Source organism: Leishmania braziliensis, chromosome 26, assembly GCF_000002845.2.
Source record: "Leishmania braziliensis MHOM/BR/75/M2904 complete genome, chromosome 26".
NCBI classification, from domain to species: Eukaryota; Euglenozoa; class Kinetoplastea; order Trypanosomatida; family Trypanosomatidae; genus Leishmania; species Leishmania braziliensis.
The window spans coordinates 56096-80545 of record NC_009318.2 but is presented as its reverse complement, the minus strand read 5'-3'; the positions used below and the strand labels follow the sequence as shown (position 1 = coordinate 80545).

Sequence of the window (24450 nt, the reverse complement as noted above, 5' to 3'; positions counted from 1 at the left end):
GTCTGCCCCCCCCCCTTTTAGCTGCAACGTGCAATGCCCATGGCGTGTCTCTCTCTCTCTCTATGTGTTTCTGTGTGCCTCTCCGTGCAAGCGAAGCACCGCCCCGAGTAAAGGTGGACTACGCTCGACTATCAAAGACTGCAGAAGCACCCACGAACAAAACAGTGGCTTCCCGCAGCGGTGTTGCCCTTGGCTTCTCCACAGCCCCCCCGCTACCTCAGCAGCCCTTTTATGACCTTCCTCTGATAGTGAAGGAGTAGGCAGGCAGAGGAGGCGTACGGTGCACCTGTCGTTTTCTTGCGACTCTTTCCTCTCGCCTGTTTGCTTGGTGTTCCTGCTTGCAATTATTGTGAGCAGCCAGGCGGGGAACTCGCGTGCTGTCTGGCAGTGCCCTCTGTCACTGGAAGAGGGACGGGGAAGGAGGTGTGTGTGTGTGTGTGTGCGTGTGTGTGTGCTGCGGCAGGTGTCTAGAGAGAGGTGTGCATTACATCTGGTATCCCCTGCGTCTGAGTGGTGTCATCTCGAGCCCTCATCTCCCTGGGCGGCTATTCCGTTCGCCACTCTCTCTCTCTCTCTCTCCATTGTCTTGGAGCTTACGCACCCACGTAACACACCAGATATGCAGCGGGGGCAGGTGTTACGTTGTTTCACAGAGCAGAACAGGTGTCGTGGTGCCGTCTCGTTGAGTCGCGAGCCGCCTCCGTCTTTCTCATTACCCCCTCCCTTCATCTGTAGGTGCGCGTATCTGCACACCGTCTCACACCCAAAGCCGCAGCAGCATCACGCGCACTTTTCGTTTGCTCAACACACCAACATTCATCGCCGTCTGTTGAAGGCGCCGTACATGTCAGCAGCGAAGGACACCAGCCACAATGGCAGCGGGTCTGCGAGAGGCGCTTGCATCGCGCCAACCCGTCAAGTTCTGGGAGCTGTTCCTTTGAATCTGTCGTCGCCACCGCCACCGCCGCCGCCGCCGCTGCCCTGTGGCACCACGCTTGACTGCTCGCAGGCGGTGCTGCGCATACCGGTCTACGTGACTGCCAAACAAGAGATGGAGAAGACGCAGAAGGAAGCGTTGAAGCCGCTGACGTTTAGGGTGATTCAGCAGCGCATTCGCGACCACTTTGTGCGCGACTTGGACGACGAGACGGAGCTGAAGAGCAACCGCTACATCCTCACAGCCGAGCATGTGGAACGATTCCTCTTTCCACTTTTCCAGCGCGCCGACGCTAAAGCTGTGCGCATCCTCGGTGAAGTGTGGGGACGCTCGCGCGACCCTTCGCGTAAGTTGAGTGACCAGATCGTCGCCGTCCTTACTCGCCGCCAACACGTGCTGCTGCAAGGAACGGAGCTGACGCTGATGGAGCTGAAGGAGAAGGTGCTGCTGGTGGCACGGCTGCAGGAGCCACTAACGGCGGGCGAGGTTCGCCAGTTGGCGATTCAGTTGGGCCCCTACAACCGCGAGTGGGTGGAGGAGTGGCTGTGCGCACGTCTCGCAGACGAAGCAGTGGACTCGCTGGCGCTTTGCACCGCCTTACGGGACGCGGTGCAGCAGAGATTTGGAGCCTTTACCTTCGCGGGGGTTTATTACCCCACAGTACTGGATGACTTGATCGACATGGACGAGCGAGCTCAGAGTTCCATGGTGTACCCGCCGAAGCTAGGCGTGTCGGCGCAGTCTGTTCGCGCACGCGTCTGCGAGGAGCTTTTCATCTTCACCATATTCTGCGGTGTGCCGCTCTCCCTCGATGCCTACTTCCTCGCGGTAGCCCTGTTTGACCGCTTCCTCGCCCGCCGCAGCACCCCCAAAGAGGAGCTGCGGCTGTACAGTATGGCAGCCCTGCTGCTCGCCTCCAAGTGCGACCACTCGTGGCCCACATTGGATCCACACTTCGTGTCCGTCAAGATGAAACTCGCGCAGGAAAACGTCATGGCGGCAGAGGAGGAGATCGTGCGGGCGTTGCAGTTCGATACGGCTGTCTCCACGCTGCACCACTTCTGCGAGGCTCTTGTGCTGCACCAGGACCCGCCGGCGTCCCCGGAGCAGCTCCGACTTCTAGAGTATCTCATCGCTTCGCTTTCCGTTCACACTTACTACGGACAGTACAGGCAGTCTTGCCTGGCAGCTGCGGCGTTGCACAGCAGTCGCCACGCTGCCCGCCTCGCAACCGGTGAGCCAAGTGAGTCGGTGCGCGTACTACTGCCAGTTGTGTGCGCTGCGCTGCAGAAGAACAGCGTCGAACGCACTCCGGGCAACCTGCTAAAGCAGATCTATGCTCAGCCAGAGCGCCATGCCGTGAGTCTGATTCCTACAGCAGTCCTGTTCCCTAGCCTGTCGTGCCGCTCCTCGCTCAGTGCCAGTCAGTAAGCGTGCCCCTTCCCTCCCCACTTGCACAGCTACTACCGCTTGTGGAGCTTCCGTGACAACCCCGCTTATTGCGAGTCCACTTTTCAGTTCACAACATAGATGCATAGATGCACTCATGCACACCTGCGCGCGTAGATGCCCAATCACACCCACCCACCCACCCATGGCTCGATGCGCGCCGTACGTCTCTCTTCTCCCCCCCCCTTAACTGTTGAACTTTCCATATAGGCGTCCTCCTCTCTGTTTCGCATCGCGCGCTCTGCGTGCGTCTGTGCGCGACTCGCGTTACTTTGCCTGTGTAGCGTTTCTCTCTGCGGTGCAAAGATGGGTGGTGACCACTCTTTTTGTTTTTCTCCTTGGCGACTGCGCCTGTGGCGTAGGTGATGGGGGCGCTGCGCCAGTGTTCCTTCTTTTCTACTTTCCGGCGCTCCGTCACTCTCTGGTGTCTCGACAGACGCCCACCCAGAGACACCCCCATACACACAGGAGCGCACCTTGCCAGGTAATCACTGGTGGACAAGTGTGTGTTTGTGTGTGTGTCTGTGGATGCGGGGAGTCTTGGTGGAGGTTAGAAGGTGAGTGGGTCGAAGTAATGGGGGAACGAATGTATATCGTCGAACAACAAGCGAAAAAAGGCCGCAAAGCCGAAGACAACTCACGTGTATCCGCGTACCGTTTGTGGTGAGGCCTCAAGGGTTGCGTGTCGGACGCCCTGCTCAACAAATGCCGGTGCTTCCCGCTTCCTTCCGTCCATGACCGTGCAGATTCAGCAGGGAGCTGCTCCATGGAGTTGCTACATAGAGCTTCAAGTGCATCTGGACCGATTGAGCTCTTTGTGAGGCCTGAGGCACGCCATACCTTGCCGTGGGTGCATACAGCGGGATTCGAGGAGCTTGTGTGTGGCGCTGCTGCTGCTGCTTCTCACTGCTTCGGTTCCTGCTGGGTGCTGAAACTTTCATTACCTCACCTCTTCCAGGTCCTCCCACACTCCTATTTTCTCGTACACCGTGTGTCCAACTCTGTTGCGCATTGGGCACCCATGCATGCATCACGTGGGTGTGCCAATGGTCATGCGTGGCGTCTCTCTCTCTCTCTCTCCGCCACAATGGCCGCACTGCTCCGCGCCATGGCTCTCTGTACGCTGAAGGACATTGCGTATTCTCCCCTTTTTCCTTCATCACATCCACACCGGCTCTCACGAGCAACGCCATCCCCAACTCCTCTGGCTCTCTCACACACGTCACCATCGCTCCCAACTCGTGCTGCTTTTTCTTGCTCGTAAGAGACTCATCAATGTGCTGTGACGCATTCAAGCGGGAAGCTCCTCTCATCATTGCCCTACACGCCTCTTCATATCTCTTTCGGGTCTCCATTACGCCAAAGCTGATTTAGTACCAACGTGCAAGCACAGGGGCGGTGCAGCACCAGAGGTAGATCACGTGCAAGAGAAAATCATTCTGAGCCTTCACATCTCTACCCGTGCTTGTCTACCAGCAACCGCGGTATTTTCTATCGTCATCAGCAGTTTGTCGTCCGCAAGGGTGTGTCTGTACACATCATGATACGGTCTGCTCAGGTCATTGACGGCAAAGCGATTGCGGCCGCCATCTTAAGTGAGATTAAGGATGAGGTAGCGGCCTTGAGAGAGCTTCACGGCGGCAAGGTGCCAGGCCTCGCCTCCATTATCGTAGGGCAGCGCAAGGACTCTCAAAAGTATGTGCAGCTGAAGCACAAAACCGCCGTGGAGGTTGGGATGGCCAGCTTCAATGTTGAACTGCCAGAGGACACTTCGCAGGAGGTGCTGGAGTCCAACGTTGAGAAGCTGAACAGTGACCCGAGCTGCCACGGCATCATTGTCCAGCTGCCTCTACCAAAGCACCTGGATGAACATCAAGCGTTAGAGAAGATCAACCCATGCAAGGACGCCGATGCGCTGCTGCCCATTAACATCGGCCTGCTCCACTGCAAGGACAGGGCGCCGCCCTTCACTCCATGCACGGCGAAGGGCGTCATTGTGCTCTTGAGGCGTTGTGGTATCGAGATGGCCGGCAAGCGCGCGGTTGTGCTGGGTCGCAGCAACATCGTTGGCGCCCCTGTTGCCGCGCTCCTCATGAAGGAAAATGCCACTGTCACCATTCTGCACTCCGGTACGTCCGAGGAGGACATGATCGACTACCTGCGGACCGCCGACATCGTCGTCGCGGCAATGGGTCGGCCCGGGTACGTCAAGGGGGAGTGGATTAAGGAGGGGGCCGCCGTCGTGGATGTTGGCACGACGCCCGTGACAGACCCATCGAAAAAGGCGGGCTATCGTCTTGTCGGTGACGTCTGCTTCGAGGCGGCTGCCGCGCGCGCTGCGTGGATCTCCCCGGTGCCCGGTGGCGTGGGCCCCATGACGATAGCCATGCTCCTCCAAAACACCCTCGAGGGCTTCAAGGCTGCGGTGAGCGTATCGTAAGCTACGCGGTGCGCTCCACCTCTTCCAGCTTTCTCATTGAGAGCCTGCGTGTGCCTCCAGGGAGGAAGTGGCACGAGAGGAGAGGTGATGGGGAAGGGGGCGGGGGGGGGGGGCAAGAGATGCAGCGCTGTGCAGATCGCTAGTTTCGCAGGAGAAGGGAACCTCTATTCTCCGCATGCCACGTCGTGTGCGCTGCATCGCCGGCTGGCGGGGGTGCGTCTGTGAGGATGCATCATCATCTCTCTCTGCCAGCCATGCAAAAGATGCCCAAAACAAGGCTGACATGAGACGGTCCTCCCCTCTCCCCACAGCCACATCATCCCTGAAGCCTGTGGACATGAGCACCACTACTCGAGAGCTTTTGAAATATGCCCAGCATGCAGCGGCGGCGTGGCTGCTGTGCCAACACTCTATGAGGGAGTCAATGAAAGGAAAGCCGGCACTCGCAGCACCGGGGCGTGTCACTGTTCATGTCCACCAGAGTCACTTCTCCCCCCCCCCCCCCCTTTGACATCGGAAAGAAACAAACGTTTGCCTCTCGCTAGAAGAACGAGGTTACTCGTACCGCCTCTCAGAGTGCCACGCGCTGTGATGGACGACTGTTCCTCCTTGAGTGGTCCACACACCCTCCTCCACTGCCTAAGCGGCCCCATAGAGGCCTGTACTGTCGTTGCCACCGATACGACGTCCACCGCCATGCTCCTCTCCTCCTCCTCCTCCTCTCTCTCTGCGCTGACCTTTCAAGTGGGGGGCTGTGGCACATCCACAGCCACTGTTCACAAGAACACGAGCGTGCATCGAGATGTCTGAGGCATCTCTAACGACGGGGGTGGCGTCCGCGAGTCCGGCGTTGACCTCGCAGCGCTACAGTGGCATCGAGGCCTCGAGGAAGCGGCGTCAGAAGCCCATTTCCTTTCAGCGCATGGCCATGATCCAAGAGGAGATTGCACGCATCAACCAGCACCTTGAGGCGCTAGAAGCAAGCGAGAACAAGACTGCCGGTCCTGACTCAGTTGGGCAGCATAACCTCACCCCCGAAGATGTCGTCGACCCCGTCGTGTTGCACATGCTCACCGTGGAACTATGTGAACTGGCGGCCTCTGGCGACGCCGTCGGTGCCCGAATTCTATTGACCGGCGGCGCAGACCCCAACAGTCGTGACTACGACGGGAGTACACTGCTGCACATTGCCTGCACGAATGGTCGCCTAGGAGTAGTCATGGTGCTCCTTGAATTCGGCGCGGATCCCTCGCTGCTGGACCGCGACGGCAACACTCCTCTTGAAGTAGCAGAGGAGAACGGCTTCGGTGACGTCGTGCAGGCACTGTCACGCTGCTTCAACTTCGGGGCCAACGCGGCGCCTGATTCCTTTACCGGGCAGCCATCGTCCCTCGAGCTGTCGCCTGCATCGATGCACGCGCCGGACTTCTCCGCCGTCCCACAGCCCATGCTCGGATCCCTCATTGTCATAATGGTGGGGCTTCCAGGGCGCGGCAAGACTTATGTTGCGGAGCAAATTCGGCGGTACTTCCAGTGGAACGGGCTAGCGTGCAGGATCTTCTCGCACCAAGCATGCCGCCGTCGTGTCGAGCGGACTATGACGGAGGGGGTGGACAGAGACGCCAGCGTCTTGTCTCCGACCGGGGTGGCGGAGGTGGAGTTTCGAATTGCCAAGGAGCTGGCGCACGACCTCACCACGTACATCTGCAAGACCAGCGGTGTTGCCATCCTTGACGGCACGCAGACAACACATGCACGGCGCCAGTACCTCCTGCGTGCGATTCGCGATACGCGCCAGATCAACATGACGCGCGTCGTCTTTGTGGAGGTGGTGAACAACAACAAGGAGACGATCCACCGCAATATCCTGCACGCCAAGGAAATGTTCCCGAACGCACCGGAGGACTTTGTGGATCGCTACTACAAGGTGATGGCGCAGCACGAGGCGGTGTACAAGACCCTCAATCCAGTTACAGACTGTGATATGTCCTACATTCGCATTGAGGACACCCAGACGTACTCGTTGAATATGATCTCTGGCTGGATGCCCAGCCGACTGGCCTTTATGCTGCACAACCTCAGTCAAACCCCCATGAACTTGTACCTCACTCGCGCCGGCGAGTACGTGGACTTACTGAGCGATCGCATCGGTGGCAACTCGCGCCTCACCGAGCGAGGCCGCGCCTACAGCCGTGTCCTCTTTGAATACTTCCATAAGGAAATTCCGTCCACAACGTCCTTGACCGTCATGACGAGCTGCGCGAAGCGGTGCACGCAGACAGTGCACTACTTTGCCGAGGAGTCCATCAAGCATCATTCCACGCCGACCACTGCCTCCGAGCAAGTGGTAGACAGCCCATCTCTGCGCTGCCGCGTCTTGTATTTTCCTACACTGGACGACATCAATCACGGCGATTGCGAAGGACAGCTGCTGTCTGACGTTATGCGAACAATGCCGAACACCCTGCAGTCCATGAAGGCGGACCCATACTACACTGCATGGCCGAATGGCGAGTGTATTCACCAAGTCTTTAACTCGCGCCTGGAGCCTCACATCCACGACATCCAGGCCAGCACCACGCCAGTGCTGGTCACCTCTCACCTCCATCTCTTGCAGGGTCTCTACTCGTACTTCGTGACGGATGGCGATAACATCGTCGCACCGCAGAACGCGTTCAAAATCGACATCCCGCTTGAGCACGTCGTCAAAATCCGTATGGTCGGTGTGAACCGCGTCGCCGAGCTCATTGACCTCTCTGAGGCCGTCGTGGCTATACAGCGGAGCGAGACGGAACTGTCCACCTGACAGCGGCTGCGTGTAGAGGAGTGGCAGCGCCCCCTTCTCTCTCTTTCAAGGGTGTTTGTGTGTTTCTGGCGCTGATGGGCGCTCTGCCTTTCTATTTTGCCATGTTAGCGCATTTCTCTCGAATGCTAACCAGAAAGAAAAACGCGTGCACACGCATCTGTCTCTGTGCCTCTCTCTGTGTGTGTGTGTGTGCGCGTGTGCGTGCGTCTGTGTGGAGCGAAGAAGACGGGCGTCACGGGGCTTCGTGTGATTGCATCCAGGGGAGGATGTCTTTCACTAGTCCTGAGGCTTCCTTTACCGCCTTCCTCTTTCCCCTTGTCATGTTTGTCTGGTTTGCGAGCGGTTTATACCGTCGTTGTGCCTTTATTTTTTTTTCTGATTTTCCTGCCTTCTCCTTCCCGCCCGTCCCCCTCTCGTCGTGTGTGTGCGCGTGTGTTTGTATGCGCTGACCCTGCGCCAGCAGTCGTGCGTCTCTCTCTCTCTCTCTGCCTGCGCGTTCTTGAGGTCTCTCCTGCACTGCGTGCTCCGCCTCCTCTTCTCTGTTTACCGCACTTCCGACCGCGCACCCTCGCCACTGCACGTGCACCCCCTGCACTAGCACACATAGCATTCCCTCTCTCAGAAGTGTCTGTATGAGTCCTGTGCGCCGTCACTCAATTTCGTTGCTTCTGTGCATCGCCTCACGCACCCTAGCCGTGGATGGGGCCCTGAAGGCGCCGGCAGTTGTCCGTGAACTTTAGGCGTTGTCTTGCCCTTCTCTCTGCCCCTTCTGTGAACTCTAATGACTACCGCGCGCTGTGTGCTGCCGAGGAATGTCCGACCGACGCACTACCACATAGCCCTCTCTCCAGATCTGGAGCATGCCACCTTCTCGGCTGAAGTCACCATCGACGTGCGCATCGCGGAGCCCACCAACTCCTTCACGCTGAATGCGGTGGGGCTGACGTTTTCGGACGTCTCGGTGCGCGCCACCGTCGGCGGTGGTGCTCCAGTGACTGTGCAGAGCATCATGGAGTCGACGGAGGACCAACGTATATCTGTGCAGGTCGATTGTGCAGTCGCCGATGCTGCCCAGCTGCGATTCTGCTACACGGCGGCCATCACTGACAACCTCTTCGCCTTCTACCGCAGCCACTACACGTACGAGGGCGTAACGTCATACGTGGGGGCGACACAGATGTGCCCCGCTGAAGCCCGCCGCGTCTTTCCGTGTTGGGACGAGCCTGCCATTAAGGCAACGTTTGCCCTCGACATTACCGTTCCTGCGAAGCTGCAGGTGTGGAGCAACGACGCGCCGCTCGAAGTAGTGCAGCTGCCAGACGGCTTGGCGCGCTGGGTTTTCTGTCCTGCCATAGCGATGTCCACCTACCTTGTTGCCTGGGTGATTGGGGAGCTGGACACGGCGGAGGTGACGGCGCCGCGGAGCGCTGCCGCAGTGGCTGGGCAGGGCGGCGCACTGGCATCGCCCTCCTCCATTGTCATCCGTGCCATTACCCCGCGCGGGAAGATCGAGCAGGCACAGTTCGCACTGACGGTGGCCGCGCAAGTGCTGCCGCTCTACGAGACCTACTTCCAGTCCCCGTACATCTTTTCCAAGCTTGACCTCATCGCGTTGCCCAACTTTGCCTTTGGGGCCATGGAGAACTGGGGCTGCATCACGTTTCGTGAGCAGACGCTGCTGGCCTCGGCGGAGGCGAGCGCCACGCAGAAGGAGCGGGTTGCGATGGTGGTGGCGCATGAGTTGGCCCATCAGTGGTTTGGCAACTTGGTGACCATGGCCTGGTGGTCGGACCTGTGGCTGAACGAGTCTTTTGCCACCTACATGGCCATGTGGGCGGTGAGCAAGATCTTTCCCGAATGGGGGATGGACACGCAGTTTGTGTACAACGAGGGCAACGGGGCATTCCAGCTGGACGCAATGCGCTCCTCGCACCCGATTGAACTGCCGGTGGTGGATGTGCAAGAGGTGGACAGCATCTTTGATGCCATCAGCTATTCTAAGGGAGCCATGGTGCTGCGCATGGCGGCCAAGTTCGTCGGCGAGGCAGGATTCCAGCGCGGGTTGGTCAACTATCTCTCCCGCTACGCTTACGGGGCGGCTACGTCTGTGCAGCTATGGGACTCCCTCTCTGGCCCAGCAGCACCGAATTTGAAAGGGGTTCTCCACAACTGGACGAGGGAGCAGGGGTACCCGTATGTGCAGGCCGTGCACGACACAGAAGCCAGTACACTGACGCTGACGCAGCGGCGTTTCCTCGTCCTGAACGACGCGACACCAGCCGAGGACGCGGCGCTGTGGAAGGTTCCCATGTACTACACATATGGGACCAGAGATGGTGAGGTCAATACGGTACCCATCGTACTCACCGATCGTACCGTCACTGTCCCGATCGACGGCGCAGTCTGGGTGAAGGTGAACAGCGACCAGATCGCCTTCTGCCGTGTGCAGTACACGGAAGCGATGCTGCGCGGACTCGTGGGCCCGCTCACCGCGAAGCTTATCAATGGCACGGACCGCTACTCCCTCCTCGCAGACTACGCGGCCTTCGCGCGCGGAGGCTACTGTGACACGGTGCAAGCCATGGAGCTTCTCTCGCACTACCACAGCGAGGAGGACTACACAGTGTGGTGCGAGGTGGCCCACTTCGAGAAGAATCTGCGTAGCATTCTCGGTGGCTGTCTGCCGGAGGTGCGCGCCGCGTTCAACGACTTCTGCGATCGTCTCTACGCTCCGGCGATGCAGCGGCTTGGGTTGCAACCGCGCCATGACGACGGTCACCGCACTCAGCAATCGCGCCTGCTGATCTTCTCTCGGCTCCTCGCGTGCAGCAACGCCGAGACAGTTGCGGTGGCGCAGGAGCTCTACGACAATCGCGCCACATCCTCGATTTCGCTCGATATGCTCGGCTGCGTGTACGCTGTGCACATCCACACCCATGGTGCAGCGGCGATGGCCGAGGTGCAGGAGCTCATCGCCAAAGCTACCTACGCGGAGGAACGGGCGCAGTACCTTGGCGCACTCGCAGCGGTGGCGGAGCCGTCCACTGATGTGCCAAAGCTGATGGACTATCTTTTGTCGGACGCGGTGAACAGTCAGGACATGCTGACGGTGCTGCTAGGCTTGGCGGAGGGCGCACAGACGCAGCGCGTCTTTGTTGAGCAACTCATCCACAAGTGGCCGCTTCTGGCGCAGAAGGCGCCATCCGTGCTGCTGGCGAGGATGCTGAAGCTGCTTGAGCATTGTAGTGACGAGGCAATGGTGACTCCGCTGCGTCGCTTCTTTGACTGCATGCCTGGTGAAATGCAGTCTCGTACTCGTATGGCCTTCGAACAGGGCGTGGAGGGCTTGCGGTGCAATGCGGCGTGGGTCGCTCGTGATGGCGCCAAGATTGCCCGCTATTTACTGCGCAAGTGAACCCCCTGAAAGATAAGTTCGGTTCTGGTAGGGGGTGGGGGTAACGGGAGGAGTGCAAGGAAACACGGCAAGTTGAGGAGAGCATGGCGCTGCTTGGGGTGGCAGCTGTGCTCAGTGCTGCAACCTGTGCTGCTACGCACTCCCTCTTTTACTGTATTCCTCTCCTTCTCTGGCCTTCGTATCCTGTGTGAGCGTCGTGAAGTTGCCCGTTACCTCCAGTGCACCCTTCGCTTGCTCTCTCCGCTTGTCCCCCTCTTCTCTGCGGCTCTACCTGCCCGTATGCCACGCCAGCCTTCTCCAACACTGCACTCACTTTTGCCGGTGGGCCCTGATGTCTGTTTCCCTTACTGTGGGGTTGTGGTAGTGGCGGTTGCGCGTCAAGGCGCTTTCTCTCCCTTTGTGGGCGTCTCTCTGTGTCTCGCAAGAGGCGTGGTCAAACGTCAACCACGGCACGGCTTCGTGCACCGCACATGCGGCTCGGGACACCATCACCAAGGGAAAGGTGCGGGGCTGTCCGTCAGTCGCTCTCTATCGCGTCTTCCTTCTACGTTTCTCTCCGTTCCTCTTCTCCTCTTTCCGGATAAATGCAACTGTTGAGCTGGCTGGACTGCGGTGTTCGTGCACTTGCACCTATGTGCACCTACTCCTCTTCGGCGCCTCTCTGTGCCTCGCCCATCCACCCGCCTACACGCATAGAGGGGCCTATTGCACAGGCGCGGCAATGTCGCTAAAAGCGAAGCTCGACGTCTACCCGGTGGAGAACTACACTCAGGCTTCGGTGGATGTTTCCAACGGCAACGGCGGAGTGTCGGGACGCAAGGTCAACGCTGGCATTGGCAGCTCTGCTCTACTTCGACCCCGAAACGCCATTGAAAAGTTGCTAAGCTTGAAGAAGCGGTGTGAGGAAGAGCTGTGCGTGCACTCCGTCGAGGGCGTGCTTCTCGTCCACCTCCACCGCCACCCCCACGTTCTCCTCATGAAGCAGATAAACGTGAGGAGTCGCGATGCGGACGGCATGCGTACCGTGCCGCCGTCCAACATGAACGCCGAGGTCATGTATCGCCTGCCGGGCGGCCGCTGTCGCCGTGGCGAGGCAGAGGAAGGCTGTCTACTGCGCAAGTTGGGCCGGCACTTGTTGAACGAAGCGAAGACGCCAGCCGGAGCTTCTGAGGTGGCGAACACCGGTCACTCTGACACGGTCGTGGATGTTGGCATGGCGCATAACGCGTCCAAGGCGGGTCGCTTCTTCCGTATCGGGGAGGTGTTGTCGACGTGGTATCGGCCGCACTTCACGCCGCACATGTACCCATACGTTCCAGCACATATCGCGGCGAGCAGTGTACGGGAAGTGCGCACGGTTTACCTCGTGCACCTCGAGCCCACGGTATACTTTAACATGGTGCAGGAGGGCGTGGAGCTGGTGGCAGCACCGCTCTTCGACCTGTACGAGAACTCCAGCAAGTACGGTCCGATCATTTCGAGTCTGCCGGTGCTCCTCTCGCGCGTGCTCATCAACTACTGCAGCACTGAGTACTGAGAGGTAGTGAGCAGATAGGCGGGTGCTGGGTGAGATGGTTGTCTGCTGGCTGCGTTAGTAAGCTCTGTCGCGGTGGATGGGTTCAATAGCCTCATTGCTGATGCGCCCCCTCGCAACCATGTTGCGAGCATGCTCTCAGGCACCGTCCCACTTGTTCAAGCGCAGACGCCCGCACACGGGCACGTCAAACGTTTGTGGCTGCAGTGTTGTACTTGTTGTTTGGATGTGCGTGCGCGCGTCTGCTAGGGTTCGAGTTCTTTCCCGTTGACGCGGCCGAAGCAACGATCACCACGGGTAACGAAAGTGCAGAGTGGGTCAACGTTGCGCTCTGAAGCTGCAGCTGACGGATGTGCTGAGGCGTTGGTGGTTATCAGAGATGGGGGAGATTGAGTGCAAAGGGGTAGTAAAACCAACGCGGAAGCCCTGCAGACTTGCTGCTACGTGTGACCTGTACTGGCGCCTCTCAGGCCGCTTGGCTTTCACTTCCCTCCGTCTTCATGAAGCTGCCCCTCCTGCTACTCTTGTTGTTGGCGTAATACTGTGATCTCGACTCGACTGACTGGGCAGTGGCATCCCTAAGCGCGGCCAAGTGGCGCCTGTCGCTCTCTCCCTCTGTGGGTGTTGTGTGTGAGGGCTCCCTCTACTTCCTCTTTCACGTGGTCTCTGCCACACCGTGTGCTTTCCTTTGATTCTGGCGCACACGGGGGAATGCGGTCCTCCACCTCCACTTCCTCTTTTTCCCAGCTTCAGCTCACACGCCTTACCCCTCGTCACGTCTCCCCACCGCTTTGCCACACCCCCTTTTCCCGCCTCTCAAACAGAGTGCACAGCCTCTTCCTCACTCAGTCGTGTGGTCCCGCTCTCTCTCTCTCTCTCACACACACACACAGATACGAGAAGCACACACACGAGCGTCAGCGCCCGCGGCGGCCACTGCCGTAGCATCTCTGTGCTCTCAAGGTCCTATCCTGGCACATTCGGCACTACCACAGGAGACTGGCGTGGTGCTGTTCTTCATCTGTGTTCCTCCAGTTGTCATTTCCCCTCCGCAACACACTGGGGGAGGCAAGTGTTGTTGGCAGCCTGAGCGTGAGACGCATCGCACATGGTGAGCACGCCTTTCTCAGCGCCCATACGCTTCTCCACAAGTCCAGACGCGCACACTGTGCGGCCCCACTGTCATGGGCCAGCGGCAGTCCTTTGAATCAAAGCTGCAGATGTGCGTGTGCAACCATAATGTGGAGCAGATGAAGGAGCTCATCCAGGACCCCGAGTTTGTGGCGGAGAACATGAGCGATACGATATTTGTTGAGCTTGTCGAGCGTCACTGGGATCCGTCAACGACGATGGCATTTGCCAAGAAGGCGAATGACCACCAGCTCGCCATTCTCGTCAGTACGGCGATCATACACTCCAGCGTGCTTCCACTCAGTACGCTGTTCCATCTTATGAGGGACGCCCCTGACACCATCCGGAAGGAGCATCTTGACGAGCTCTTCATGACGGCGTGCGACCACATCGACACCGAGGCGGTGAAGGCGCTGTTGGCGGCCAAGTGCTTTGACTCGGGGGATGGGCGCCCAATTGTGACAGTTGTACGCCGTGAGCTCAGTAAGAGGGCGCCCGATGAAGAGCTTGTTCAGCTCGTTCTCGACTCTCTTCCTGGGCATGAGGACCTGGCGACTTACCTGCTTGAGACGTGTGTGCCCACCGCGAAAAATGAGGCAACCAAGGCAATGCTAACAGCAAAGCTGAAGAGCTACCTGAAGAATACGTAGCGTGATGGCTGAAGTACCCTTCGCCACCCCGTCTTCCGTTCCTCTGCGTCTTGAGTGCCTCTCGTCAATCCTCCTACCCCCCACGCCACCCGCGAAGCAGCGACAGAGCCGAGGAAGACGGGGATCGCTAAAGGGCGGCTCCTCGTTTCTGCGTCGACATGCTACTCCTGTCGCACTCGCGCATTTTTACCTCTCTTTCCCCGCTTCGTAACCCTCGCTTCTTGTTTTCTCTTGCACTCCTCTCTCTCCGTCCCTCGTTGTGTTGCCCCTGAGTGCGTTGGTGTGTGCTCGAGCAAGGGGAGGTGCAGTAGTCGGAGGTAGCGAAACAAGCAGCGGCAACATGCGCTGCTGACAGTGTGCTGTGACCTGCTTAGCTCTACGGACGAGGCGGAAACGAGCAGCGGCGGAAGCAAGAGGAGCGTGTCGTTGAAATAGGAACGGGGAGGACTGGCGCGTGGACTCCACCGCTTCACTTGTGCGCTCCCTCGTTCATTCTTCTTTACTCTTTGCCACCTCAGCCTCCCCGCTACCCGGTGAGTTTTCACGTGCGAGTCAACTAGTGGAATGTGCGTGCACTGTGGAACGACATGATGTGCTCTCGAGCACGCGCAGATTTTTTCTCTCCCTCTGAACATACAATCAGTGCTCTCCTCCCCTCTTCTTTGTCTTCTGCTCTCCGGCGGAGGGCCTCTCTCCACTCACCTCGTCGCATCGCTCGTGATTCGTCACACCCGACGGCCGGCACTCAAAGCGTCTTTGCCAGCGGGGAGGAGCTCGCGCACGAAAGGGGGTTAACCACTCAGCTAATCCGCGTCACTCCTCTGCAATGCGTCTTGGACGTCTCGTCTCTTTCGCTTCCCCCACACTGTGGGGAGATTCACGTGCACGTCGCCTGCTGGTGAGCTCGTGCCCTGCCGTTATGTCGACATCCGCCTCTCTCGGGAGCGCCTGTCGCGGCTTTTCGTCAACGTCTACTCGGCGTGCATCGTCCCTTTCGACTTCCTCCGCTGGAGCGGCGACGAGTGCGACGTCGACGGCGAAGGGACCCGCGGAGTTTGTGAATGCGCTACCCCGGCGTACACAAATCAGAAGCGGTCTTCACTTTAATTGGCTCGAGGAGATGAAGCGGTCGGGAAGCCGATTGAATGACATCTCCCCCGCCATGGGAGACGCCAAACGTACTGACGAGCAGCGCCGGCGCGTGGCCGGCTGGACACCGGTCGTCAAGACGCTGGGTGATCAGCGTCTTCGCGTTGCCATTGTCGGTCGCATGAATAGCGGAAAGTCGTCGCTCTTTAATCTGCTCTGCCAGGACCCCACGATGCCGGCGAAGAAGAACATTGTGAAGGACTTCAACGGCATCACACGCGACTGCGTGGAGGCCCACGCCGTGCTGAACGACCTGCACTTCACCATCATCGACACACCTGGACTCGTTGGTGGCAAGTTGGTCGAGGAGGCATTTCGCACCGTCGAGACGGCCGACGCCGCAATCTTCGTCACGGCCGTGGATGAGGACGTGTCTACGGAGGAGCACGACTTAATCCAGTACCTGGCCGCCAAGAAGCTACCAGCGTGCCTGCTGGTCAACAAAATGGACCTCGTGCCGGAGGAGGATGAGGCGCTCGTGCTGGACGTGTACAACCACCTCGGCCTCGGCAACGCTATTCCATTCTCAGCGCGCAAACGGGAGGGACTCGACATGCTGTCAGCCCTGCTCGAGCCACTCTATCACATCCACGCCATGCGCAAAGTGGAGAACGACTGGGATATCGAAGATCTCGCCATGAGCGGCGACGAGGCGGCCATGGAGGAGATTCGGGATCGCAACTGCACCGAGCAGTACATTCGCGTGGCCATCGTCGGTCGAACGAATAGCGGCAAGACAAGCCTTGTGAACCGTCTTCTCGGCTACGAGCGGAACCGCGCCGCTGACGCAACAAACACGACCCGCGACCCCATCGAAATCCCCTGCACCTATAAAGGGAAGAAGCTGAAGCTGATCGACACAGCCGGGCTGGCGCGCCAGCGGTACCGTACTGACCGTGAGTTCCTCAGTTGCATCCACAACCTCTCGTTAAAGGAGATTCGCTACGCGCACGTGGTGATTGTGGTGTTCGACGCCACAGAGGGCCATCCGAACAAGTACGACATGTCCATCCTGCACACGGTCGCGCAAGAGGGCCGCCCGTTTGTGCTGTGCGCAAACAAGTGGGATGCGGTGCTCGACCAAAGCGCAACCGCCGAGGCCATCGACTTCAAGATCAAGCGGCAGGTCCAGGAGGTGAAGTATAGCAGTGCTGTAGTCGTCTCCGCGCACACTGGCATGAATCTGACCTTGCTCATGGACCAGGTGCTGGAGTTGTACGACACGTGGAATAAGCGCGTGCGTCGTTCAGAGTTGACCAAGTTCTGGCGCAAGTTGGAGAAGTCCGTGATCATACCGTACCATGTCGCACGGGTTGGACGCATTACGCAGATCAGCACCCGTCCACCCACCTTTCTCTTGCAGCTGCAAACAAAGAAGGAGGAGAACCAGTTGCCCAAGGCACTGCAGGAGATGATGAAGAACGCCATCACCGAGGAATTCGGCTTCCGTGGTGTGCCACTGCGGATCGTGCAGGAGGTGAGGGACTCTAATCCGGACTACATCTGAGCCCTCTTCGTCGTCCCTTCGTCTCTTTTATGCTGTTGTTATACTGGACGTGAGAGGGACGCACATGCATGGATCTACATGATGCAGAACGAGAGTGGTGGGGCTTCCTTGCACACGTATGCACACAGGGCTGCAGACATCTGTGCACACGTGGATGCCGTCCCTGCTGCGGCTTGCTCTTCTTCCTCTACTGGGTCTTCCCCCCCTCTATCTGCCACAGAGCAGCCGACGCCCGGGGCCAGTGAGGCCGTTGCGGGGCTTCCCAGCTTCTGTTGTTGGCTTCCTGTGGTGGCATAAACGCTGAACATGAAGACTCCTCTCTAAAACGAGCCACTCACGGATGCATGCGGAGAGTCACTGCCCGCCCCGTCCCTCTCTCTCAATTGAGAAGACGTGGCGCCTTTGATTGTACCCCGCCCCCCCCTCTCCCCCATTCAGGGCCACCAACAGGTGTGGTACAGGCGATGAAGGGGGATGAGGAATGAACAAGCTGATTTTCCCTCTTTACCCACGCCCTCACCGTACACCAGACCCCGCCTGGGTTTACGTCGAACGCAATGGCGTCTGCAGCGCCTCTCCTTTACTTCTCATGTTTTCCTCCCTATTCGCTCTCGCCGCTCCGATGCGAGCGCCTCTACGGTCTCAGCTCAGCTGAAGCGCACCCACACTCACTGACAAGGCGAGGCGTGTGCTGCAGAGGAAGGCGGACGTCAAGAAGAGCGTCGATGCCGCCACCTCGAGTACATCACCTCGTTTGACTCTACACAGCGCTTCCAAGGGGGTCTCCCGCGCCTCTGTCTGCACCCCTCTGCCCTTCACCAAAGGATACAGACGCACATACGTACCGCACCCCATCGCGACAAGCACCGCGAGTGTCACTAAGTTGGCGTTTCTTCGCGTCATGTCGCGCAAACGTGACCGTGACAGTGCCGCGGCTGCGTCGGCCGACGATGTTGCGTCAACCGTAGGTGCCTCCGTTGCTGCGATGTCGACAAGTCTGCCACCGTCTCCATCCTCAAAGTCAGAAGGCGCCACCAGCTTTGGCAGCTTTCTTTGGAGCGATGTGAGCATCGTGCTCTTCTACCGTCTGATGCACGAGATCCACGGCGCCTGCCTGGCCCTTGTCAAGGCGGCACCGGAGGCGCGGCCCGCTATGCTGGACAGTCTTGCGTCCTCCGTGGAAGTCATTTGGACTGTTGCGAGGCGGCACCTCACGGAGGAGGAGCGCGCGCAGTCCGCAACGAGATTTAAAATGTACACGGAGGCTTTCTTGGCGATGCTGCAGGGGTGCGTCAGGGGTGCTGCCGATGGTGGGGCCGCGGTGCTCTGTCGGTCTCTGCAGCGCCTCCTGGAGGAGCAGGGCTTCCCGGAGGCCGAGTTCGGCCCGCTGGCGAGCTACTTGGGCGAGGTGCTCCTCGAGGAGGACGTGCAGGGCTACTCGTACAGTGAGCGAGCGTCGCTCGTGATGCCGATGCCGGCGCGCTACGAGGGCGACAAGCGCTCGGTGGAGGAAGGCTCGTGCAAGCGTGCCGGGTTCGAGGTGGTGCTGCCCCGATTCCACCCACATACCGAGGTGAACACAGTGATCCAGCTTTCGGAGCCGAAGAAACGCAAACCAGCGCTGGACGAGTACCGCATCTTTTCCTTGCCCAAGAAGGCGGCCACCTTCGCAGCGGACGACTTCATGGTGGATGATGAGCTACTGCACCGCGCGTATGTGGTGCTCACAACGCACCTGGATGCGTACGGCTCCCTCAAAGGCCTCTCCCCCTACGCGCGCCTTCTTCTGTGGAACTTGCTCGACCGCAACGACGTTCTGTTCAGCACCTTGTACGACCAGCGTGTCACATCTGAGTCAATGCGGCAGCAGCTGCTGAGGCTGCGCGAGCTGCTGGCAGTGCACAAGCAGGCGTTCGAGGAGACCCGCGCGGCGGCACGGCAGATGGCGTCGCTGGTAGGTTGGTACGCAGCGAGCGCGCAGTGGCGCGATCAGGCTTTGAGTAAGCTCGACGAGGTGGAGGAGTTTGATTGGTACTTGCTTGCGGATGTGTACCGCAGTGGCGGCAGAGCCATCTTCCCAAACTACGCGAGGAGCAACGCTGTGGTTCACCTGGCGTTGGGTGTGGTGCGAAAGCTAGACAAGATCCATGGCCATGAGCTGGACGGAGCGCCGCCCATGTACACCGTCGTTTCAAAGCTTCTTCTTCCACTTCTGATGGGTGAGGCGCCGGAGCTAGGCCAGTACTGCTTCGGTCATGGGGCCTTTGACGCCGACAGCTCGCACTGGCAGCGGCAGCGCCGAAAGCTGAAGACACTGATGGACGAGCTAGCGAAAACAGTGACGTCATCAGCGCCACAGGCGTCGCCATCGTCTCACTCCAGTGTGTGCACGTACCTGTGCGCATCGCTCATCTTCCCACTGCAGTGTCTCGGGGAGCTCCTGGAGTTGTGCTCACTCGTCATGTTCTCTCTGATGGGCGTCGACGCCTTTACGCGCAGCTTCTTGGCCACTAACTGGGAAGAGGAGGACGATATCCTTGCCTACTTGCTACGACGGGAGCCGGCCAACCCGTCACTGGTACCGCTGGTGGGCATTCCTCGCATCTACAAGGACATGGTGACGTCTGTTCAGCTGCTAATGGCGGACAAGATGGTGCCCTACGTGGTGGAGGCGCGTCGACTGGCAGGCGAGCACGCGCGGGTTTCGCTCCGACACAAAAGTTACCCCTACTGGAGGGCGCTGTGTACGATGTTCATCGAGGAGGACCGCTTCGACGACCTTAGCGCACTGCAGGTGAGAACGAAGGAGGACCCGACGTGTCTCTACACCGCAGCCGGCTTTGAGGTGACTCCAAAAGTTTGGCTTGAGGATTTGGTGGAGCTGCGTGAGGAGGAGGAGCGTTGCCGCTGTGGTACAGACTGAGAGGGGCCAGGCGGAGTGATGTGTTGGCGTGCGCTACTGCGCGCGTAGGTCTGCAGTGCTCGCCTGGGCCGAGTCGACGCAGAAATGCACAGTTGAGAGCGTAGGCAAAAAACAGTGTGCTTTACGTCTGCATTTGCGGTGCGCGGAGGTGCGTGGTGGCCAATGAGGGGCATATTGGAACGTCGCCTCTACACCCGTTCTCCTTCGAGTAGCCGGAAAAGAATGACTCGTGCATCATTGGCTAAAGCAACAAAGCTAACTCTGTGCTCCTGTGCTTCCCCCCTCCCCACCCCCGCCACTTGCCCATGCGAGGCGCAGACGCGGCTCTCCCTCACCGTAGCGTGCGCTGTTTCCCTGCAGGTGCGCCGCCATCACTCCCTTCCCCTCTTCCGCCGGAACGTCATCCCCTCGGCACCTCTTTCCCCGCCCGATCAGTCTCTTTCTTTCCATTATTCTCCTTCACGGTGGATACAAGTCGCGCGACGGATGCACGGGATGCGGCAGGGAGATGGACACAAGCTCCTGCACCAGAGTTGAAGATGAACTCTCTGTTGTCCACCTGAGCTCCCTCCACGAGGGCGTTCTCCAGCTGCGGGGACACCTGCGGTCCGCCCTCCTCGCCGATAGCCCACAGACAGAGATGGTCGTGTACACCAGCCTCTACAAGCTCTACAGAGAGTTCTACCTACCCTTCTACTTCGCCAAATCGCATGGCTCCTCCAGATCGCTGCCTGGGGTCGACGCCGCACCTTCACCAGATGCGCGTCCGCCTGCCTCGGCTGAGGCATGGTTCGTCATGACCTCCTACACCCAGGATGTGTTGGCCGCCTGTGTGTACCTGCTGGATCCGGCGTCGCTGCCTACCACTTACACTGTCCCGTCGCTGCCGCCTGGGTGCGAAGAGGCAGGAAACGAAGCAAATGCCTCCAGCGTCTACGTCAGTGCTGCGCAGCGTCGCTTTTGCGGACTCATCTTCTTGTACACATGCTGGTCGAGTGCGACTCTTCCACTGCACATTGTACTGCAGGCGCTCTATCCTCTGCTTGATCCAGGCGTGCCGGCTGCACCGCCGGCAGCCGCCGCCGCACTGTCCACGATCCCTAGCACTCTGCCTGGACCACAACGTACAAACCTCACGGAGAACCACATCGCCGCCGAGTTGTTTGCGAAGGAGCGATTCGCCAGTCATAAGCGACTCCTCAGTGATACGTTGACCGGTCTCGTGCTTACGCGGCCTAACGGTGTGCGAGCGCTACTGCGCGTGCTTCTGCTGAACGACAGGGTGCAGACTGATATGGCAGGTGAGGCAGTGCAGTTGCTGGTTCAGCTACTGACGTCTCCAGTCGTTACGCTGTGGAGGCAGCAGCAGCTAGACGAGGCTGTTGGTGACCGCAGCTCCTTATCGGCGGAAGGTGAAGAAGAAGGCGCTTTGAGCGTTGTTGTGGCGCACGTGACGACCGGGTTGTCGGTCGAGGACCACGTGCGACTGCTCGCCCCACAGTTACTTGCGCTCCTCGAGGAGCACGCTGACGCCACCTCAGTTGTCTCGTCAGCATCGGCGACTGCGGTGCGGCCTCGCTTCCTGGCGCGCCTCGGTGCAGGTCACCTTCGGCTGCCCGCCGAGACACTAGAGCAGCGCCTGCACCTCGTCCTCACGGTGTTGCTGAATGCGCTGGTGCGACTTCCACCTCGCAGCAGGCACGACTTTGCGCGTGCCTATCGACAGTTCTTCTACACGAACAAGTATGTGCTCTCACCTGGATTTGGCTGCCTCGCCCTGCGCTGCGACACCCTCGTCACTGAGGGCGAAACCATCGCCGCGCTCCTTCGCCTGAGGTCGCTCCTCAAAGGAGTCTCGTTGGGCGCCGGTTGCGGGGTCATTGCGCAGGTGCTGCCGGCCACTGCTCCAGGTGTTTTGAGCATTTGTGCTCTTCTCTCTGGCAGCGTCGACGGAGAAGGCAAGGCGGCGCAGTTTGTGTCTCCATTGTTGTCAGCGACGCTGCGCCGCCTCTTGACGGAGCTGCTGTCAAACCCGTCGCTCTACGAAGTGTGCGCGCGTGCCTTGGTAAGCGCGTGCGGCGAGGCGCGTTCACAGTACTACATGCAAGTGAACGATGCGCAGTCGCGTCTGCGCTACGCAGGGCGCGTTTGTCGGCGCGGGTATCTTGCGGCTGGGCTACAGTGGCTCCTACTGGATGTCGCCGCCACCACGCCTGACTTTGTTCAAGCGTGCGTCGATGTCATGGTGGAGACATGCCACCTGGAGCTCTTCGCTGCCGGTATGGAGGACGTGGCTGTGCCACCGGTGCCACGGCTGACGGAAACGATGTCCTCCACGTTGGCGACAACATCGCTCGGTGATGCACCAACGGCGAAGGCGGACTCTTCTCCGCTGGTTGCTGTACTGGAGCGCCTTTCGTTGGAGGCGTCGCCAGAAGCTCTCTTCGGTGCTCGTGACGTCTCTCTCGCCTCCACACTGGAGCTGCTTGGCCGCATGCTGAGGCTTTCGGGTGTGCTATACCGGTGGGCTCTGGGGCTGATGGAGCACCTTCTCTCAGAAGCGAACGTTGAGTCGCATCTCTGTGGAGGCGGCACTGCAGCGGAGCGGCGGCGAAATCTATCTCGCCTGCAGCGGTGCACCCGCAGCATACTTGCGTCTCTCACAGTGTTGAATAACCCCACCCACAGTAGCGAAGTGTGTCATTCGGTGGTAGACGGTGGCGACGCGCTGTTGCCGCTCACCGCCCGCGCCGGGCAAGCGCTGGAGGCCTGTCTCAAACGTATTGATGCGTGCCTGACGTCTTCCGAGGCAGTGGCGCAGCTCCCAGACGACAACAGCCGCCGACAAGGCGAGGTGATCACTGCGATTCGCGCAGAGTGGCTGCAACTGGCGGAGAGGCTTCGGACCGCGCTGGACAGCCGAGCTGCGGTGAACGTTGCTGTGACTCTCGCGATGCTTGCCCACCGCGTCGACGATTTGGTATTTGCTGTGACCGATCCACAGCCCCTCTACGCCTCTAGCCGACTCCTGCTGCAACTCCTTGTGCGCGCACTGTTTGAAGCCGACGACATCGGCGCCGCGTTGCGGGCTGTTCACTGCGTGACATGGCTGGGGATGTACCGTTTCGACTCCAAGGACTCGAGCTACATGGCAGACGTGATGTGGTCTGTGTTGGCAGAGGACCGCCTGCCGTCGTGGTTGGCTGCCTCTACCGGGTGCAACTTCGCTACCCAGGCTGCCGCAGCATCGCGATGGTGCCGGCTTCGCGTTCGTGTGCTCGACATTCTTCTCTCATGGACGGACTACGACGAGGACGGTTGCACACTGCGCAACCTTGACGATGCAATGCGGCGTAAGCGCCACACTTCCCTCTACGAGGTTCTCGTCGCTCTCTGCCACAGCACGCAAGACGCGTTCGTACAGGTGGCGGCCTTGCATTTTATTGGCGCCTACGCTCTGGCCATGCAGCCACACGTCCCCATCTCCGAGATCTGTGAACTATGCCGCGACGTATTTCGACTGTCACGCCACGAAATGGCGAAGGCTGCGTGCGCTGCGACATTGGGCAAAGTGGTCGCGTCGTTGTGCCAGACCTCTGGTGCCACGCTGCCCGCGGTGTCGGAGGTGGACATTGGCACCCTTCAAACACTCGCCTCTGCCATGTCGTCGTATCGCGGAAGGCCTCTCGTAGAGAGCAGTGCGAGTGTGACGGCACCCGCCTTGAACGCCGCGGCGGAGGTGGACCTGCATGATGCGGTAATTCAGCAACACGGGCGTGAGATGCTAGCGCTCTTGCGAGGTATTTCCCTCGACTCTGGATGGTAGGCGTTCTGGTCTTGCAGCAGTGGCAGATGACTTTCCTCTCTCGAGCCTGCGCGCGTCAGAGCTGCGACGCGACTTCGCCGAGTAACGTATGAAAACGCAACCACAGCAAGGAAAGGTGTTCAAACGCCGCCTACTGGCTTGGCGTAGGAGAGGGAGTGGCCCACAGACAGCGGTGGAACGAAGTGATGCGTGACGTGTGCTTCCTGCGCATTCGGCTGTGGCACTCACTCACCGGCCTCTTTTCCTCACTTGTCTCTCTCGTGGTTTGTGTGTGCGTACGCGGATGTGGTCTGAGGCAGTGCTGCACGTGCCGCTTCAGTGCCGCATTGCACTGCAGCCGACATGTCGGCCTGACGTGTTTTACTGTGATGCCGAATGCACACGACGCCCGCACCGGCCCAGCACACACGCGCATTCTCTTGCTGCTTGCCATGCGTACTGTCCTCTCTCCTCCTCCTCCTCCCTCCTGGGGGCGCTCTTCAATTCTTTCCTGCTTTCCTCTTCTTATGTACGCTTCTTGTGCCGCCTCCGCGCCACGGACATAGCGAGAACGTAGCGTGTGTGTGTGTGTCTGCACCTTCAATTTGTGGTCTTACTCGTTGAGTGTGTTGTCTTGCATGTGTTGTTGCTCCCTTTCGCCGCATCTTGCTTCTTTCTCTCCCTCTTCCCCCCCCCCCCCCACA

The 24450-nt window shown here is 59.4% G+C and overlaps 9 protein-coding genes across 9 annotated transcripts; all 9 read left to right on the top strand.

Moving 5' to 3' along the window:
- Window positions 1-1051: 1051 nt before the first annotated feature.
- LBRM_26_0360 (putative mitotic cyclin) lies at window positions 1052-2368 on the top strand (the record flags this gene model as incomplete). The annotated part of the gene is made up of 1 exon (XM_001562218.1): window positions 1052-2368. The coding sequence occupies one exon, from the start codon at window positions 1052-1054 to the stop codon at window positions 2366-2368; it is 1317 nt and encodes a 438-aa protein (XP_001562268.1).
- Window positions 2369-3926: 1558 nt separating this feature from the next.
- LBRM_26_0350 (putative C-1-tetrahydrofolate synthase,cytoplasmic) lies at window positions 3927-4826 on the top strand (the record flags this gene model as incomplete). Its single annotated transcript, XM_001562217.1, has 1 exon — window positions 3927-4826. The coding sequence occupies one exon, from the start codon at window positions 3927-3929 to the stop codon at window positions 4824-4826; it is 900 nt and encodes a 299-aa protein (XP_001562267.1).
- An 802-nt stretch (window positions 4827-5628) lies between these two features.
- LBRM_26_0340 (6-phosphofructo-2-kinase/fructose-2,6-biphosphatase-1-like protein) lies at window positions 5629-7632 on the top strand (the record flags this gene model as incomplete). Its single annotated transcript, XM_001562216.1, has 1 exon — window positions 5629-7632. One exon carries the CDS (start codon window positions 5629-5631, stop codon window positions 7630-7632), a length of 2004 nt encoding a protein of 667 aa, XP_001562266.1.
- A 781-nt stretch (window positions 7633-8413) lies between these two features.
- Window positions 8414-11047, top strand: LBRM_26_0330 (aminopeptidase-like protein; the record flags this gene model as incomplete). Its single annotated transcript, XM_003723139.1, has 1 exon — window positions 8414-11047. One exon carries the CDS (start codon window positions 8414-8416, stop codon window positions 11045-11047), a length of 2634 nt encoding a protein of 877 aa, XP_003723187.1.
- A 721-nt stretch (window positions 11048-11768) lies between these two features.
- On the top strand, window positions 11769-12584 carry LBRM_26_0320 (conserved hypothetical protein; the record flags this gene model as incomplete). The annotated part of the gene is made up of 1 exon (XM_001562215.2): window positions 11769-12584. The coding sequence occupies one exon, from the start codon at window positions 11769-11771 to the stop codon at window positions 12582-12584; it is 816 nt and encodes a 271-aa protein (XP_001562265.2).
- Window positions 12585-13765: 1181 nt separating this feature from the next.
- LBRM_26_0310 (conserved hypothetical protein) lies at window positions 13766-14362 on the top strand (the record flags this gene model as incomplete). The annotated part of the gene is made up of 1 exon (XM_003723138.1): window positions 13766-14362. One exon carries the CDS (start codon window positions 13766-13768, stop codon window positions 14360-14362), a length of 597 nt encoding a protein of 198 aa, XP_003723186.1.
- Window positions 14363-15482: 1120 nt separating this feature from the next.
- On the top strand, window positions 15483-17018 carry LBRM_26_0300 (putative ras-like small GTPases; the record flags this gene model as incomplete). Its single annotated transcript, XM_001562214.1, has 1 exon — window positions 15483-17018. The coding sequence occupies one exon, from the start codon at window positions 15483-15485 to the stop codon at window positions 17016-17018; it is 1536 nt and encodes a 511-aa protein (XP_001562264.1).
- A 1090-nt stretch (window positions 17019-18108) lies between these two features.
- Window positions 18109-19941, top strand: LBRM_26_0290 (conserved hypothetical protein; the record flags this gene model as incomplete). Its single annotated transcript, XM_001562213.1, has 1 exon — window positions 18109-19941. One exon carries the CDS (start codon window positions 18109-18111, stop codon window positions 19939-19941), a length of 1833 nt encoding a protein of 610 aa, XP_001562263.1.
- Window positions 19942-20449: 508 nt separating this feature from the next.
- Window positions 20450-23767, top strand: LBRM_26_0280 (conserved hypothetical protein; the record flags this gene model as incomplete). Its single annotated transcript, XM_001562212.1, has 1 exon — window positions 20450-23767. One exon carries the CDS (start codon window positions 20450-20452, stop codon window positions 23765-23767), a length of 3318 nt encoding a protein of 1105 aa, XP_001562262.1.
- Window positions 23768-24450: the final 683 nt, after the last annotated feature.